At 38.5% G+C, this 17,914-nt stretch overlaps 1 protein-coding gene across 1 annotated transcript; it reads right to left on the bottom strand.

Annotated features, from left to right (window-relative positions):
- Positions 1-462: 462 nt before the first annotated feature.
- Positions 463-3,264, bottom strand: LOC143885910 (uncharacterized). Its single transcript, XM_077389947.1, has 3 exons — positions 2,207-3,264; positions 1,487-2,050; positions 463-1,033 (listed from the first exon to the last, which is right to left on the bottom strand). Exons 1-3 carry the CDS (start codon positions 3,262-3,264, stop codon positions 463-465), a joined length of 2,193 nt encoding a protein of 730 aa, XP_077246062.1.
- Positions 3,265-17,914: the final 14,650 nt, after the last annotated feature.

The raw sequence follows: 17,914 nt of genomic DNA, 5'->3' as shown, positions 1-17,914 counted from the left end.
GCTTGAGGATAGTTTTAAATTGAGTCTAGCCAATGGGGGAGCCCTTTCACCTCTTTTTTTCAAGGGCTCCCTTCAGTTTAGACTTCCTTTCTAAAGGGTGATGATATTTTCACACCCCTGCAGTGCTTGCACACCCCTTTATAACGTGATTTGACATAAAGTTGCCCACTTTTCACGTCAAATCAGTTTATAAGGGGTGTGCACGTAATGCAGGTGGTGAAAATTTCATCTCCCTATCTAAATTTGCGCACAAATAAAGATAACTTTTTTTTTTTTTGGTAGGCAAGCTGGGGTTAGGCTGACCCCTACCAGAGGTAATTATAAAAGAACTGAACAATACAGAAGGGGGCCACGAGGGCAGCTACATGGGAAATAAAAGAAAAATCATACAAGTTCCCAATACCACAATAACCTAAAGTCAAGAAACAGACTAGCCAAGGCATAAACAGCAGCTGGAGGGCGTTATGAACGAGTGTAAATTGTGCCGGAGAAGTCGGATCTGATGATGTTTATCAGATCAAGAGGGAGGGAATCAGATGGGATGTCTTCACCTTTTATGGGGCATTCGAATTTGGATAGGGAATCTGCTGCTCCATTTGCTTCTCGCCAAGAATGGGTGATTTTCCAAGCAGGGAGTTCCGATAACTTGGCGCTAATAGTTGCAAGGGTTGGAATTAGTTTCCAAAGACATCTGGCCTTTCCATTGATCACACTGACTGAGTACAGGGAGTCAGATTCCAGCCATAAATTACTGATATTGTGTCTCAATGCAGTGCAGATACCTTTCTGAATAGCCTCCATCTCTAATTCCTGAATTGTCTTCGGGCTTTTGTTGATGGAGAAGGAGCCGATGATGTTGCAGGCTGCATCTCTAAGTAATCCTCCAATTGCTGCCTTGTCTTCTTTTAAGGAAGCATCTGTATTTAGTTTCCACCAGCCAGGATCAGGAGTAATCCAATTACAGGTTTTGGGGTCTTTTTTGAGGATAAAGTTTGGGAGGTTTAGAGTCTTGGCCAGATTGATTTCCATAGAACTGGAGTTTACATCAAGGTTCAGATGTAGGATTTTGGTTCTGATGGTGTATAGAATGTCAGTGAGAACAACTTGCTTGTGTCTTTTTTTGTTCTCAAAAACTCTGCAATTTCTTTCCTTTCAAATGAAGTAGATAGCTGCACAGAAGGCCATACGAAGGGCAGTCCCATATCTGGAACAAGACTTCGAGTTGAGGCGAATCCATTCTTCATTCTTATCTAGAGTTCGAGATGGGGTTTTCCGGACGGAGAAGCGCATCAGAAGAGTTTTCTAGATCCAAGCTGAATATGAACAATTGAAAAATAGATGATCTTTGTCTTCTCTACCAGTACTGCAAAGAGGACAGGAGATATCTCGGATGGATCCCAACATGAGAAGTCTAGCTTTGGTACTCAGTTTGCTGTGGAGGGCTTGCCAAGATACAATGCTATGTCTTGGGACATGGCCTTTGAACCAGATCGAGGGAGTCCATGGGGGTTTGGGATTGTGGGTACGAATGCATTTCCAAGCACTGGACAGGGAGAAATCCCCAGATGGAGTGGGTTTCCAGATAGCTAAGTTTGAAGGGTTGGGAGAGATGAGAGCTGTATTGAGAATGGTATTAATGTTTGGGAGGGTAAACTGAATATTTGGATCCCATTCACCATCATTCAACAGTTGGTCCACCGTAGCAGTGGGGGAGACAGTATTCGGCAAGGAACTTTCGGGGTATAGATGGGTTAGGAGGCCAGCAGGGTGCCATGGTTGTTTCCAGAAGTCAATGCCTTTACCATCTCCCAAGATGTAGCAAATATGGTATCCAGCTTCCTCTCTAACTCTGAAAATGCTTCGGGCTCCCCAGGAGGGAGAAGCCGGCATTTTCCTAGTCCAGAAATTTTTATTCTTCAGATATTTTCTTGTAAACCACTCAGTCCACAATGTACTTTTACCATTAACGATAGACCAGAGGTTTTTGAGCTGACAAGCAAGGTTAATGTCTCGGATTTTTCTAATTCCCAGGCCCCCTTCATCTTTGGGTCTGCAAATAGTGTCTCAAGCAACTGGATGGAAAGACTTTCTCTCAGAGCACCCAGCCTAAATGAAATTTCTTATGATTTGGTCGATTTTGTCAAGGACACTAGCAGGGAGGTTAAAAGAAGCTGACCAGAACAGATGGAATGAATTGAGGACTGACTTGACTAATTCAATTCTCCCAGCTCTGGAGAGGAGCTTGTTGGCCCAGCTGGCAATGCGTTTTTGTATCTTACTGATCAAGGGGGAGCAGTCTGAACCTTTAAGTCTAGTGGAGATGAGAGGGAGGCCAAGGTATCTCACCGGGAATTGGCCTTCCGGGATATGAAGGATTGGATCAATTGTTGTTCTGAGAGACTTAGCAGATTCAGAGTAAAAATTTTTGCTCTTGCTAATGTTCACTTCAAGACCAGAGCAATCATTGAATTGATGGATGCAATTTCTAATACCTTGAGCAGAGGCAGGGGAAGCTTTCGAGAAGACAAGCATGTCATCTGCGAAGAGGAGGTGTGAGACAATTAAGTCTCCACGACAGAAAGGAGAGGAAAAGGACTTAGAGTGGATAGCATTCTCAACGATGCAGGAAAACATCTCCATGCAAATACAGAAGAGGAGGGGAGAAATAGGGTCACCCTGCCTAATTCCATTTCTGGAGGTGAAGTAACCGACAGGGGATCCATTGATAAGGATGGAGAACGATGGTGTGTCTATACACTCGTGGATCCAGTTGCACCAGATATCATTGCATCCAATTTTTTTCAAAAAGAGTAGGAGGGATTCTCTTCTGATCATGTCGAAAGCTTTCTTGAGATCAAGCTTAATACACAATCCAGCTACATTGGATTTGAGGTGAAAATTATGAACCAAATCATGGGCTAAAAGGATGTTGTCTTGGATGTTGCGGCCTTTGATAAATGCAGATTGATTTGGGCTGATAATCTTGTGCATTATTAAGCGGAGTTTGTTAGCCAGGATTTTGGTGATTAGCTTATATAGGAAGTTACAGAGCGAGATTGGCCGGAACATTTCCGGGGAGGAGGCATCAGAAGTCTTGGGAATTAGGGTGACATTTGTAGCATTAACTTTAGGGAGAAGCTTACCAGAGCGGAAGAAGTGAGAAATTGCTTTGGTTGTGTCTTTGCTGATGAGGTACCAGAAGGACTGGAAGAATTGTCCATTGAAACCATCCGGGCCAGGGGCTTTGCTTCCATCACAGTTCATCACAACTGAGTGGATTTCCTCTGCAGTAACTTGAAACAGTCCTATTAAATTTTGACTTGAACCGACCTTCAATTTATGAAAATATCCATCAAAATTAAGCACCCATATAATATCCCTCTAAATCAGGGAAAGAAAGAAAATGTTTCCAAAAGGTTTATATCTCCACAAATAGAAGGGATGGGATGCTCGGAGCTGATTTTTTTTGGGTACACCAAATGAATGCTTTGGATCACCCAAACAATGTGCCCCCACTGTATTTTAATACTAGGGAGTAGAAATTCTTTTGTCTTCAAATAATTTCTTAGAGAGAGATATTAGTTTCACCTATCTTTGGAAAATTTTCGTAACAAGTTATGTTGAAAATGGGCTAAAATGATTCAAGGGAAAGAGGGTAAATTTGCCATTCTCAATATATATATATATATATATATATATATATATATATATATATATATATATATATATATATATATATATATTTTATTTTTTTTTGCTAGGCCCATTTTTAATATTTTGACGAGCAAATTCAAGTCTGTTTGTTTTTGGGACGTAATAGCAGTTATCTTTTAAAAGCAAGCTAATAGATAATATGTTTTTTAGGGACTATTTTGCATTTAAATTGTCAAGTAGGGACTAATTGGAAAAAATCCCTATTTTTTTTGTCATTGAAAATTTATTATTTTAAACAAAATAAAGTATTTTTAATTAAAAAAATACTTTATTAAATAAAACCTTTAAGTGTTATTAACAATAACACTTTAAATGTTACTAACAATAACAGTTTTAAGTATAGTTTAGAGTAACTTGGTTATGTTATATTGCCATGGATCTCACTTTCAGCTTGGTTATGTTCTATTACCATGTTATTAACTTGTACTTTTTCTTTATGCTTTACAAATTATAGTATAGAGTCGCTTTTTATCATAGTGAAACCATGCAAAATGGTCAAATGATTGTCTTGATCATTTGAAAATAGTTGAAAATAAGATTAAGTATTAGCAAGACCAGTTTTACGTACCAGTCGGGCTTGTGCCTAACACCTTCCAAATCCTGTAACCATAGGAGGGCTATGAGCCCTTCTTGGGATGAATTTCAAGTCCTCCATCAAGTACTGCTTAGGCCCTAGACAACAATCTTCAATACTATATGGCAACTCTGAAAATGAGTGCGTGACAAGAGTTGAATGAGTGATGCAGTTGTCTAGGTTGTGTTTGATCTTCCGTGTTGTGTGTGTTGAGAGTGTAAATTTTAGGGTTATGGAATTGGCAATTATTTTCTTGTAATATTTTGGGTTTGTTGCTCATAGTGGAAGATAGTTTCTCTCCTATGACTGTAGGAGATCTTGTGGAACGATATAAACTAGTGTCTTCATTGTGTTGCTTGGGGTTTGTTTACTATAGAATTATATCGTGTCTGCACCATTTAGATCGTATTAAGCCCCATGGATTTGTGACCATATGAGAAATTCCGTCGTTTGGATGCCAAGAAGATTTTGATTTGGATTTCTCACCATTGCAGCCCTTTTTGCATTATAATTTGGATCGGATCAAATTCTTGGATTTCTAATTCAGCAGCTGACTGTGAAAAAAATCAGATTTCTAAATATGCTGTGGAAATAAGAACTTGGAAATCCACAGATCTGGTAGTTTCCTTCACCCTCTTTGCTCCTCAACCTCTCCCCTCCACTAGGAAGTACCCCCTTTCCTCTCTATCTCCCTCTACATGAGCTGACGGATATATTCAATTTGTATTCAAAACTCAATTCCAAATCCAAATACAAAATGGGAGGTATCCAAACGGGCCCTAAAGGAATAATAAATGCCTTTTTTTTGTTAGGGCGCAGTTGGATCATCAAAAAAGTCAAGTATCATTTTTTTTATTTTCACTAGTTTTAGGGAGTTCTCATGCTCTCCACTTGTTACCTACCAAGGTGCATGATAAAAAAAAACCTGTCACTTTAAACTCAAGTTTTATGTGGTGTGTAAAAAATAAAATGCTCCTCATTCAATTTGAGGGTCCAAATTCCAAACCATTCATTTGTTGGGACCCAACGTAAATAAGTCATGCCCCAAGAATCATCTCCACGGGATGATTCATAACTCTTCGATCTATATAGATGGGATGATAAATCATAAAAACATCTAGAGATTGGAGGGCTAGCTCATCCTACAGAGATGTTTTTTCTTTCCTATTTTTGTTAGGTCACAATTGGATCATAGAATGGAATGGGCACCACCGCACCAATATATTTTTGGCTACTGATATTGGCACTGCTATGTTTTGATTATTGATACTCGAACCCAACCCAACCTGAGGAAATGCCAACCCGACCCAAGTGAAAATTGGGTTGAACCCGTCGGTTTGATTTGAGCCCAACCCAAGTAGCAACCCTAGCGGCCACTTTATCGTGACACTTGCGCAAGAGAAGGAAAAGAGTGTACGAATCCGCTTCAGATGGCAAAAACGCGATGAAAATGGCAAAATCATGTTTCTTTTCACCTCTCTCTTTATTTTCGGCACGGAATTCATTTTTAGAAGTGTTTTTTTTTTTTCAGTTCGGATTTCCGTTTTGCTAGCAATCCTCCTACGTGACGATTTAGGTTTCTTAAGTAACAAGAAATATCAGATTCAATTAATCAATTTAATGTGGCCGCGTCCAAAACCTTCTTTATATAATAATGAAATTGTTATTATGACTATTATACCCTTCTTACTCATTATTCATCCTAATTACCAATATGGATTCTCCAGAAAAATCTGATCATAAATGAAAACAGTAAAATTCCTCTACAAGTGCTACTTTTTAAAATACAAATAAAGGACTAGGCAGAAAGTCACTTTTACCATCAATTCTAAAAGACAACTTTTGGCTTTTACAAGGAGGCCTAGGAGCAACATTTATGTGTTGACTAAAAACGCGATGTATAAAGGGCCTAGGATCATCACTTATGGTTGCCATTCTTTCAGGAAGGAGCATAAAAGTAACTTTCTTCTATGTTTTTTACTAGTGTGTCTTTCAGGAAGGAGCATAAAAGTGACTTTCTTCTATGTGGAAGTTCAATTAAGATCTAATCTAATCACAATGGGTATGATTATCTATAGAACATAGTCAGACCCAGTTAAGTTGGGCCCATTGAGCTTATCCAAAAATTTACATATGGGTTTATGATTTGATAATCTGAACAAGCCATTATGGTAGACCTGCTAGGGATCATCCCTCCAAACTATCCAATTCGATTGGCCTCTACCTAATTAATCAGAACAAAAGCACCCATTTTCATCTCTAAAGTAAAGTGGGTATTTATGCGTTTTTAGAGAGAGGGATAGAGCCATAATCCAAATACAGGAATTTTAGGATCATAGGATTAGAATAGGGATTATGAAGGGAGAAAATAGGAAACAATATTAAAAAAATGCCTCTAGAAAACCCAATGCTCTCTCTCAAACTTCCTCACCAAGAATTCTTAATTTAGAAAGAAAGAAAAACAAGCAAAAATCTCTCTCAGACTCTTTCTGAGAACCTTCCTAGAGATTATCTTAATCTAGTAAAAAAGAATAACATCAGGCAAAAATCTCATAATTTATTCCTCTTTATAAATGCTTCTCTTTCCCCTCTCTCCATCTCATACTTTTGTGCTCCTTCTCTCTCTCTCTCTCTCTCTCTCTCTCTCTCTCTCTCTCTCTCTCTCTCATCACCATCATAGACACTTCTTACAAAACCACCCATCAAAACAAACACACCTAGACAAAATCTTAATACACCTAGACAAAATCTTAAGTATAACTCTTGCTTCATTTCTCATCACAGCTCTCTTCTTCCTCCTCCTCACCTCCATTATAATATTTTTCTGCCGCCGAAGGCCTAACCCCACCTCAACCAATGACTCACCCAAACCCACCCAACAAAATCCCGACGAAATCCAATCCATCCCCATTCACATCTACCCCATCTCATCATCACCATCAAATCCGTGCTTCGAATCCGAAAATTGTTCCATTTGCTTGGCTGAATTCACATTCGGAGAGGAAATCCGCGTACTGAAGTGTAATCACATATTCCATAAGTACTGCATTGATCAATGGTTGCATCGCTCTTCGTTCTGTCCTATTTGTAGAGATCGCTCGATCGAGTACACCGCAGAACCCTCAGGGCCCCGCTGCCTAAGCGCCGAACGATCCATGATTTTTGTCAATCCCGGGCCCAACCATCAACCCTTTTTCCTGTGACATTTGTGTGTGTGTGTGTGTGTTTTCTGAATAAGTTTCTAGTTGTTGAGTTGTAATGATCGGATTGTGCTATTGAGTTTTTGGGTTTTTTTTTTCCATTTTTGATTAGTTTTGTAGGTTGTAAGATTGTTAATGAAGATAGAAGTAATACAAGGATTTCAATATTTCATCCTTTGTTTCCATTCCTTTCCCTCCTTTTGTGTAATGTCTCGTACTTATGACTAGAATGTGATGGATATTGAAGCCAGAGATTGTATGCACAATTGACCAAATTATTCTACTGTTCGTAACCCTTTGATAAATCTTTGATCACTATTGCATTTTAAACCTCAAGAAATTGGATGGTTGTGATCATCCCAAGGAGAAGATTTAATGGGAACTGCCTACGTCCACTGGGCCCAACAAATGAATGGTGTAGATGACCCAATAACATGGGCCCGAATATACAATATTTTTTAGCTACACTGCATGTAAGTTTGTCCACCATATTAAAACTAATAATGTGGGTTACCCTTTCTCATGTTTGGTAACCATGAGAAAAACAGTTTTGCCAAAGGTTTGCAAACCATGTAAAAGAAGCTCTAGGTAAAATATTACATGTTTTTTGCCTGAAACAAGAGGTAAAATGGTGGCGCCTACTCGACTTCTTGTTTTGAGTTAGTGACATGTGGCACTCACCCAAAAACATATCACTAAGCCTATTTTGGTCTCTTTTGTTAGGGAAGTGATATATCCGCCCCGTTTTGATCACTTGGGACACCAGCAGCAGTGTATCAATGAGGCTGATTACCACGTACGCTGCTACTGGGTGTCCCAAGTAATTAAAAAGGGTCCATTTATCATTTCCCTTTTTGTTAAGGTATTATGTAATGACCTTTTAGTCTTTGTATGAGCTAGAAAAATCTTCTCCATAAGATGTTCCTAACTCTTCGATTTGTGGAGGTTTAAAATGGATGGCACAGTATAAAAACCTGCACGGATTAGAGGGTTAGGATCATCCTATGGAGAAGATTTCCTGGGCACACCGTATCTACATCAAGGCCCAACAATTGAACGGTTTGGATCACCCAAAGAATGTGGGCCCTTTTTGTCCGCTGCACGTGCATGCACAGCCTTCCACCATATAATTTCTCCTGTTTTAATAGGGGCTAAGAAATAGGGACCTTTTTTATGTGGGTAACATGCACAGCCTTCCACCATATATTTGATCAATTTTGCCACAAAATTTCAGCCATCCTCCTAAAACCGAGTGCAACAGGGCTGGTTTTTGTGGCTCACTTGCACTGTGTGATGGATGATCAGATCAATTAAAGGTGGGTCCCACTTTTTGGCCTATGACATCATCCAAAAATGGGACCCACTGTAACACCTCATTTTATCACATTGATAAATTTAATATGATGGATGGTTGGATCTCGTAAGTCATAATTGCCTATGTGATGGAGGGTCAGATCAAGTAACGGTGTGAGTCACTCGCTATAGCGGGTCCCACTTTTGGGTAAATTGTAATAAAATGAGGTTGGTCCCACTTTTGTGAGTATTTTGTAAAGTAATATTTGGGAATAAGGGGCATTTTAGTCATTCTGTAACTTAAGATGGATGTAGACTCTTTTGGCAAAAATGAGTCATTTTTGGGGACTCTTTTTTGCAAAACCTCTTTTAAAAACAAATAAACACGCAGAAAGTCACTTTTACCGTCAGTTGATTTTGTAAAACTTTATAAGTCGGCCCACAAGATTTTGGTCCCACCCATGCGTAGGATCTAAAAAATCAACAGTTTTTCTTAGGGTTTTTTTAATATTCTTGGGCCTTTTGTGGGATTTTATTCTTGGGACTTTTGTGGGATTTCCTCAGGTTCACCCACGTTTGGTTGGTGGGCCCAAAATAATCCCAGGAACCAAAATAAACCCGCATGAAATCCGAGGAAGGAAAAAAAAAACTCCAAGGAACCAAAATAATGCTAGGAACCAAAAATATGCTTGAGAAGAATTTTGTTCTTCCCAACACTTCAAGCAACCAAAGGTCAACCAAACATGGGTTTTTTTTATTTTACCGGGATACTTCTAGGACTTTTTTTTCCCCACCAATCTCCTTCGTTTTTTTTTCTCCCACATAAATCCCAGGGAAAAAAAAAACCTGGCAACCAAACAGGCCTCGCGGTCAAAGGGGAGATTAAAGGGGAGATCTAAACCAGATCAGTCAACGGGAAGATTAAGGGTGGAATAACATTGTTTGGTTTGTCTTGTAAGTGTTCGATACAATATGAACACCGGCAACGGATCTTAGCGATTCAACATTGAGAAAATCACATGTAACAATATGGAATAAATTGAAATGAGAAAAAGACATACCGGAAGCCATGAATCTTATTTTCTTTCTCTTAAGGTTTCTCTTTGCTACACAATAGTCGGTGATGGGGACCGGTTTCCTTTCTCTTCAAGCGTGGATTCTCAAAGTTTGAAAACAAATTCGTTGTGTGCAAATATGACCCAAGAGTACTTTTTATAAGCGTTTGTGGGAAGAGATGCGACTCCTCATCGCGCCGATCCCTCTCCCTAAACGTCTCTTTGCGTTTATACCTTTTCACATAAAGTCTTTTCATTAATGACTTTTCACAAAAGTAATTAACTAACCAAATGATCTTGACCGTCGATCTTGCAAAAGCCACATCCACCGTTAGGATTATTTCCTAACATTCTCCCACTTGGCTAGCAAGATCTTTGAGCCAAACATAAGGATCATAACTTTAAATTAGTTAGATAATAAACCCAACATTCCGTTTAGCAAAAACTACCAACAATAAACCATGTAACCATTGGGTCACCAACTCTACCCAATAGCCTACCCCATGATTATATTATTAGTAATTCTTACTAACATGAATGTAAAAGCATACATGCATAAGATGTAAACATGGTCCAAAATAGTCTACAGACATTCTACCTCTTACTCACAATCCATTTACGTAATGTGCACAAAATGGAGCGGTAAAAAATAATATATATCAGAATCATAAAATAAAATGTGATCACAACAGTGTATCTCAATACCTAATGCAGACTCCCACTGTCATAGGCTATCAAAAGTGTCAACCAACCTTATGCGCGCTACATGCTCTCTGAAGAGCTTTGGTGACAAGCCCTCAGTCAAAGGATCTGCCAACATAAGTGCGGTGCTTATGTAATCTTCAGATACACATTGATTCCGAACTTCCTCACGACAATATGTCAATACATTGACCACATTACTTGATTTGTCGTTCTTGGAATTGTAAAACCGCAGCGGAATTATCACAATACATTCCCAGTAACTTGTCGACTATCAAGAAGATAAAACCCTGAGATAAAATTCCGCGACTTCAAGGCATAGTACAAGGCCTTGAAGTACACAATAAACTCCGTACCCAAGGTGGAAGCAACTGAGTGTCAATTTGACATTCTTCCACGATTTAGGACTTTCTGCAAAATATATTAGAGCAGAACTCTAGGTGTTCCGACAACAGTCGGAATTAGATTAACCAATCACACTAGGGTTATCTCATTTACTTTATGTGAGCATTAAACCTTTAGTCCCTTACAGACAATATATAACCTTTTGGCAAATTTCCAATGATCCATACATAAATAACATTGGTACTTTCTAAATTTGCCCACCATATAGGTTATACACAGATAGGTGCAGATTTAAATATTCAATAGACCCCAATTGCGGAACTATTAGGGAACCTCTTTATCTACTCCTATAATGAATCGATCCTGGGACCTTGGAACTGACTGAATATATCACCCTTAACTATAGGAACATTACAAATTGAGTAATTTATCCATGTTCAATACTTAGGACTTTACCAAGATAGACTTTCTGCAATCTCAGCAATCCTCGAGTCCCAACTAGGTGAATCTAAACTCCTATTATGTAGGATGCTTCACCTGAATTCTTTTGTATGAATATCATTGAACATGGCTAAGTACTACTAGCAAGTAGTATACCATAAACACATAACACGAGGAAAATAATATTACTCCTCCGACCTTAACATATATCCATTATCCTGTGACAATTCCTTAAAACTTAACATAGAGAATACTTGATGAAACTTTATGTACAATTGTCGAGAAGTCTGCTCTAAACCTTAAGCAGAATCTCTAAGTCTACAGACTATGTGCCTCTTTCCTTAGCCTCAAGGATTGTTCGGTAGTTGTCACCACTAAAACATCTATAATGTGGGTTGTTAACTTATATGTGTCTTTTAATGTTCCAATGAGCATTGGTACCACCTTATCTTGGATCACCAGTACCGGTACTACAATCTGGTTCTCCTTAAAGGTGATTTTACTAAAGACATTACACTCCCACTAAGGTCACCATCCTTTAGAAGTCTTGGCACATTTAATCCCGACAATATACGTACTATGGGTCAATCAACAGAACCTAAAACCCTTAAATACTTTAAGATAATCTATGAAATTGTAACTTATGGTCATAGAGCTTAATCATTATATTCGTGGGTTATAAACTTTTGCCTCATGTAAACAACCCAAAGTTGCATGTTTCCCAATTTCAGCTTCCTTATGACCTATAAATCTTAAAGGGTCTTAGGCACAGCCTTACTTGGATCACAAAATACATGGGTGTTTTAAGAGTTTTAACCTACAATCTTAGGCAACAGAGAGTTGCATAAATGACCCTTATTGTTTTGATCGTTTATGTCAAGTTAATTCTCGACTCTTACCTTATAGATCACAAACAAAGATAGGGCCTCTATTTCTGATTAGAGAGACACATTTAAATATGGCTAGAAAATTTAACTAAAAGGGTAACACCTTCCGCCACCAACTGTCAGAGTCCAAAGATCCAAGATGTCATTGTGAATGACTTTTAGTAGATCAATACTCTTGGTAACACCCTAAACCGATTAATCTTTGTATATTTCTCCTTCAATGTACCCCGTATCATTGTTTAAATCGATAAAATCAAGTGAATCTAGAATTCTTCTTTTACCCAACTATCCTCAGATATGTGGTTAAAAAACTTAACCTACTGATTGGATAAATTCTTGTTCACGCGATTTCTAACAATACTGATTATCTTATTCTAATGCAAGGTAGGCCAAGTCTGACCTTGAGAGAAGTGCAATCCAAGACAATAAGGATTGCCCTGAAGAGAACCAAAATCACTAAATGGGAAATGGAAAACTAGAGAGAATCCATTATACTTCCAAACCTTGATTCATAGCCAAAGGAATCAAGTTTTTCTAGAATAAGATTTCTAGTTCATATGAAACCAAAATTTCAGAAAAGAGTGGCGAGTAATAATAGATTCAACAGCCACCTTTATTCTATTTCCCGATATAATGGTATACTCTCCTCTACTAAGCACCTAACTCGCACCAAGACCTCACATAGAATTCTAAATGTGCAAATCTTTTTCCGGAGTACTTACGAAATAGAAATCATAATATACAAAGATATGGTATTAATTCCAGGCCATATCAAACTTAAGGGATCCATACTTTAAGTATGTGTCATTTATTATTCAAGATAATGGCACTTGATACAAAGTTCACTCTCTTTAATTGATAATGCTAAGACTAGTCTATATCTTCATGACTCTAATGCTGCCATTTAAAATAACCAAGAGGTGTGTCGAAAGTGAGCACAACCAAGGTTCTGAATCTAAAGCCTTTCAAAGTGTGCTCAAAACTACAACTTTGGTGAATATACTTTAAGGTTATCAAAACACATCATAAGGGTATTTACAAGTGCTTCCAATGATCCTCTAAAATATTCACTAACTACATTCAAGAACTCCTTTGCATTTTCGAGTCTTAAAAATATCTCGAATTGCATAAAAAATAGAGGTCTACCATTACTACTAGAGTGATACTAACATTGAACTCCCACTATTCATAAGCATCTTTTATATGTGGGTTTAGTGAGCCTGTCATTCAATGATATATAGTCTAGCCTTTTGTAGTCTTGAATTATGCAGATCTATTCCATCACTTGCTAAGGTTTCTGACCCACTAAAGTACTCAACATAATCGGTATCTAGAAAAGACACTAAGATACCAACAACTTCAATGTCACAGACACAGACTTGCAGTTCCAAACATGCTCACTTCTTATAACACCTATTCAGTCCAGAAATGGAGTTTAATTAACTCAATCCACGATTTTAATCAATCCAACTGAAAAGAATGACTAAAATGTATAAAATCATGATGATACATAAGTGTGCTTCTAATTAGATACCATATGTGCCATCGTGGGTCGTCCATTGGACCGTGCCATGATGCAGAATTGGTTTCTAGTTTAGAAAACACAATACCATGATTATGAAGAGACACCGGCGTATCACCGTGGTCGTCCGTTGGGCCGTGCCACGACACACAATTGGTTCTCACATACAATACTCAATCAATCTATTTAAGGGAAAATTAGTTAGATTGCCCAGAATCACAAAAATGTGACCCTGACGAAACATCAGACGTGTCATTGTGGGTCGTCCGTTGGGCCGTGCCACAACACACAAACGATTTTCAATTCAGGAAATCACAATACTGTGATTCTGGCGAGACACCAGGCGTGTCACCGTGGGCCGTCCGTTGGGCCGTGCCACAGCACACAATTGGCTCTCCCATGAGACCAACTAGGGCCTGATAACCCTATACTTGAGGCGCACATCACCGTTGGGCAGAAGTATAACCCCAAACCAGGTTACCCAGGCCTAGTCCTCTCACACCGCCTATTTGTGCAAAACAACAGTCATCCGTTGGGCTAAGTGTTGCTCTTGGACAAATAGTCGCAATTGAAAGTGGTTCATAGTCCATAAATGTGTCATTGTATGCGACACTGTTCTCAAAATTAACCACGTAACCTTAAGCGATTTCGTTTCCCAGTTGGAATCGTAGTTCTTTGTTCATTCATTTAGTGACCAATCATAACAAGATATAGTTCAATTTCAACTAAAAATAATGAACAACGTAATAAACTTGTGTATACAAAACCAACTTTCAAGTTCCATGATCAAACATAATTCAATGTTTTAGGATTTGAAAATACACACTATCAGTTTATTATAACCATAAGCTTGGGTTTTAAGCATATCTGGCATGAACTAATGTGCATTCAAGTTAAAAGTTTAGTCCCATATATGATTTCAACTAATCATTTTAACCCTTAAGTTATATGCAAAACATAAAGTATATAAACAACATATAGGGGTGCTTAAGTTAAGAATTAGAAACCAAAGGTGTTCATTGACTGAGTTTTAATCATTAAACAACATCAAAACTTTACATAACTGGGTCTCCATGGCATTTAGTTAATTCTTCAAGAGTTTGAAATCAAAATTAAACTCAAGGCCCACTTTAAAAAACCCAAAAGTTATTAAATTACACTGAAATTTTAAAATCCAGACTCCGAACACCAAAACAGACCTTGGAAACGGGTTCATAATGGTCTAAAACCATAGGAATGGTCTAACCCAAGTCCAAAACCCCAAAATATTTGACTTAAAATCAAACTTACAAAACCAAAAGTCTTGATTTTACACTGTAACTATATCATACAGTGCTTAAATACCAAAAATGACCTCAAAAATAGGTCCAGAACGATCTGTAACCTTAGGAACGAATCTAATCGGAGCCCAAAACTCCAAAACTTTTGACTTAAAACCAAATTTATAAAGTCAAAAGTGTTAAAAATACACTATAAGTGTATTATACAGTGCTCAAATGGCAAAATGGATAGCAAAAATGGTTTCAAAGGGTTGCAAAACGTTCGGAACCAGTTTTACTTGGGCTAAAACCCTAAAATATTTGACTCAAAAACCAAGTTGAAAAATCAAAAGTTTTTGAATTTACACTATACCTATATGATACATATGCCAGATGCCAAAACTGACCCAAAAAATGGATTCAAAATGGTGCAAAACCTCCAGAACCACTATAATCTGGCCAAAAATCTCACAAAAATTGGCCAAACCGAGTCAAACACAGATTTGGGCCGTTTAGGCCTATGGGCCGGTTCAGGTCAGGTTGGGCCATGCGGTCTGGTGAGCTTAGAGGGTCTACTCGGCCCTTTTTAATTGAAAAGCCCGTCGCGGATCCTTGATGGGCCCGCGCGGCCCGGTTCGGCCCGCCAAGCCCGACACTATTCATCGTCTTCTTCATTAAAATAGTGAAAATTCCAGCAAAATCCGAAAAAACACTCAAAGTTCGATTTATTATTGCGGCTTCGTTTGAAGTCCGATTGAGGCTCAGAATACGCCGTTGGACTCGTCTCTCGATGAACTTCGCAACCACGCCGGAAAATCTCCGGTGGGACAAGCCGGTCGCCGGCGGCACACGGTTTTCCGGCAAGGTCCAAAACTTCCCCAAAAGTTAAAATTTTCATCTTTAAATCGCCGCCAAACGCAATCCAGACATCGGATCGACGAACCGTTTGTTGCGTTGGATTCATGGGAACACAAGCAACGTTTCAATGCCATTTAATCATCGATCCGACTCTAAAATTGATGGCGGCACTCAAAATACAAGTTTTCACAAACGCTACTTCAATTACTTTTAATGCGATTTTCTCGCCATTTTCTCGCCAAAACCGTGGCTCTGATACCACATGTAAGTGTTCGATACAATATGAACACCGGCAACGGATCTTAGCGATTCAACATTGAGAAAATCACATGTAACAATATGGAATAAATTGAAATGAGAAAAAAACATATCGGAAGCCATGAATCTTATTTTCTTTCTCTTAAGGTTTCTCTTTGCTACACAATAGTCGGTGATGGGGACCGGTTTCCTTTCTCTTCAAGCGTGGATTCTCAAAGTTTGAAAACAAATTCGTTGTGTGCAAATAGGACCCAAGAGTACTTTTTATAAGCGTTTGTGGGAAGAGATGCGACTCCTCATCGCGCCGATCCCTCTCCCCAAACGTCTCTTTACGTTTATACCTTTTCACATAAAGTCTTTTCATTAATGACTTTTCACAAAAGTAATTAACTAACCAAATGATCTTGACCGTCGATCTTGCAAAAGCCACATCCACCGTTAGGATTATTTCCTAACTTGTCTTGCAAATATTGGGGGGGTTTGGGATAAGGGCAAAAAGATCTCCCCAAGATCTTCTCCACAATTTCTTTGATTTGAAGAAATTTGAAGAGAAGATCTCGAGCGCACCACATCACCCGACCGTCACCCGACAGTGCTAGTGGTCAAAGACCTTAAAAGGCAACCAAACAATCTCAGATCTCAAGAAGATGTTCTCCCCTCAATCTCCTTAAAAATAGCCAACCAAACAGATATGTACTAAAGAGGGGTTTTGCATGGCATATTTGTTTGAAAGAAAAGCTCAGTTGAAAGTCACTTTTATGCTCCTTCATAAAAAAAACCTCAATTGGGCCCCAATTCTACCTTGTTTATGTAATCAAATCTGTTGATTCGAATGACAACCCTAAGGCCAATAAAATGACATTGAGATCATCTTTGATCGGATGATTTTATGTCCTTGATCCTTTTAGCCTTGTATATGCTTCATTATCAAGAACCACGATGCAAAAGTCACTTTCATGATCTATAGTAAAAGGCATTGGTAGTCAATTTCTAGGTCCAATAGGAGAACATTTTCGTGGTGGAATTGAGGCCATTGATCTTGTAGATGCCCATGCATAAGATAGAAGACAAAATCAACAATTTAAAAAACATGACAACAAAATTACCCTGTCAAGATTATCAAAGCTTTAACTCTCTCAAACTTCCTCTCCAACTATTCTTAATTTAGAAATAAAACAGCATGCAAATATATCTCTCAGTCTCTTTCTCAAACCTTCCTAGAGATTTATCTTAATTTAGAAAAAAAGAATTACAGCAAGTAAAATTCTCATTATTTTTTCCTCTTCATAAATGCTTCTCTTTTCCCCTCTCTTCATCTCATACTTTTGTGCTCTCTATTTCTCTCTCTGTCTCTCTACACCATGTCTCTATCCCATCATCATCATAGGCACCTCTTACAAAACTACTCATCAACACAAACAAACTCCCACCTTGACAAAATCCTTAGTATAGCCTTTACCTCATTTCTCATGACAACTCTCTTCTTCCTCATCCTCATCTCCATTATAAGATGTTTCCTCGGTCGACCGTCCAATACCACCACAACCCAGGATCCACGCACATCAACCCAACAAATTCCCCACGACGAAATCCAATCTATCCCTATACTCATCTACCCAATCGCATCAACATCATCAGATTCCTGCTCCGAATCCAAAAACTGCTCTATTTGCTTGGCTGAATTCTCGGCCGGGGAGGAAATCCGATTGCTGAAATGTAACCATATTTTTCATAAGTACTGCATTGATCAATGGCTGCATCGCTCTTCGTTCTGCCCTATTTGTAGAGATCGCTCGATTGAGTTCA

This window comes from Tasmannia lanceolata, unplaced genomic scaffold, assembly GCF_043159265.1.
Source record: "Tasmannia lanceolata isolate RefF3 unplaced genomic scaffold, GAP_Taslan_0.1 ptg000011l, whole genome shotgun sequence".
Lineage (NCBI taxonomy): Eukaryota > Viridiplantae > Streptophyta > Magnoliopsida > Canellales > Winteraceae > Tasmannia > Tasmannia lanceolata.
This window is presented reverse-complemented; position numbering and strand designations above follow the sequence as displayed.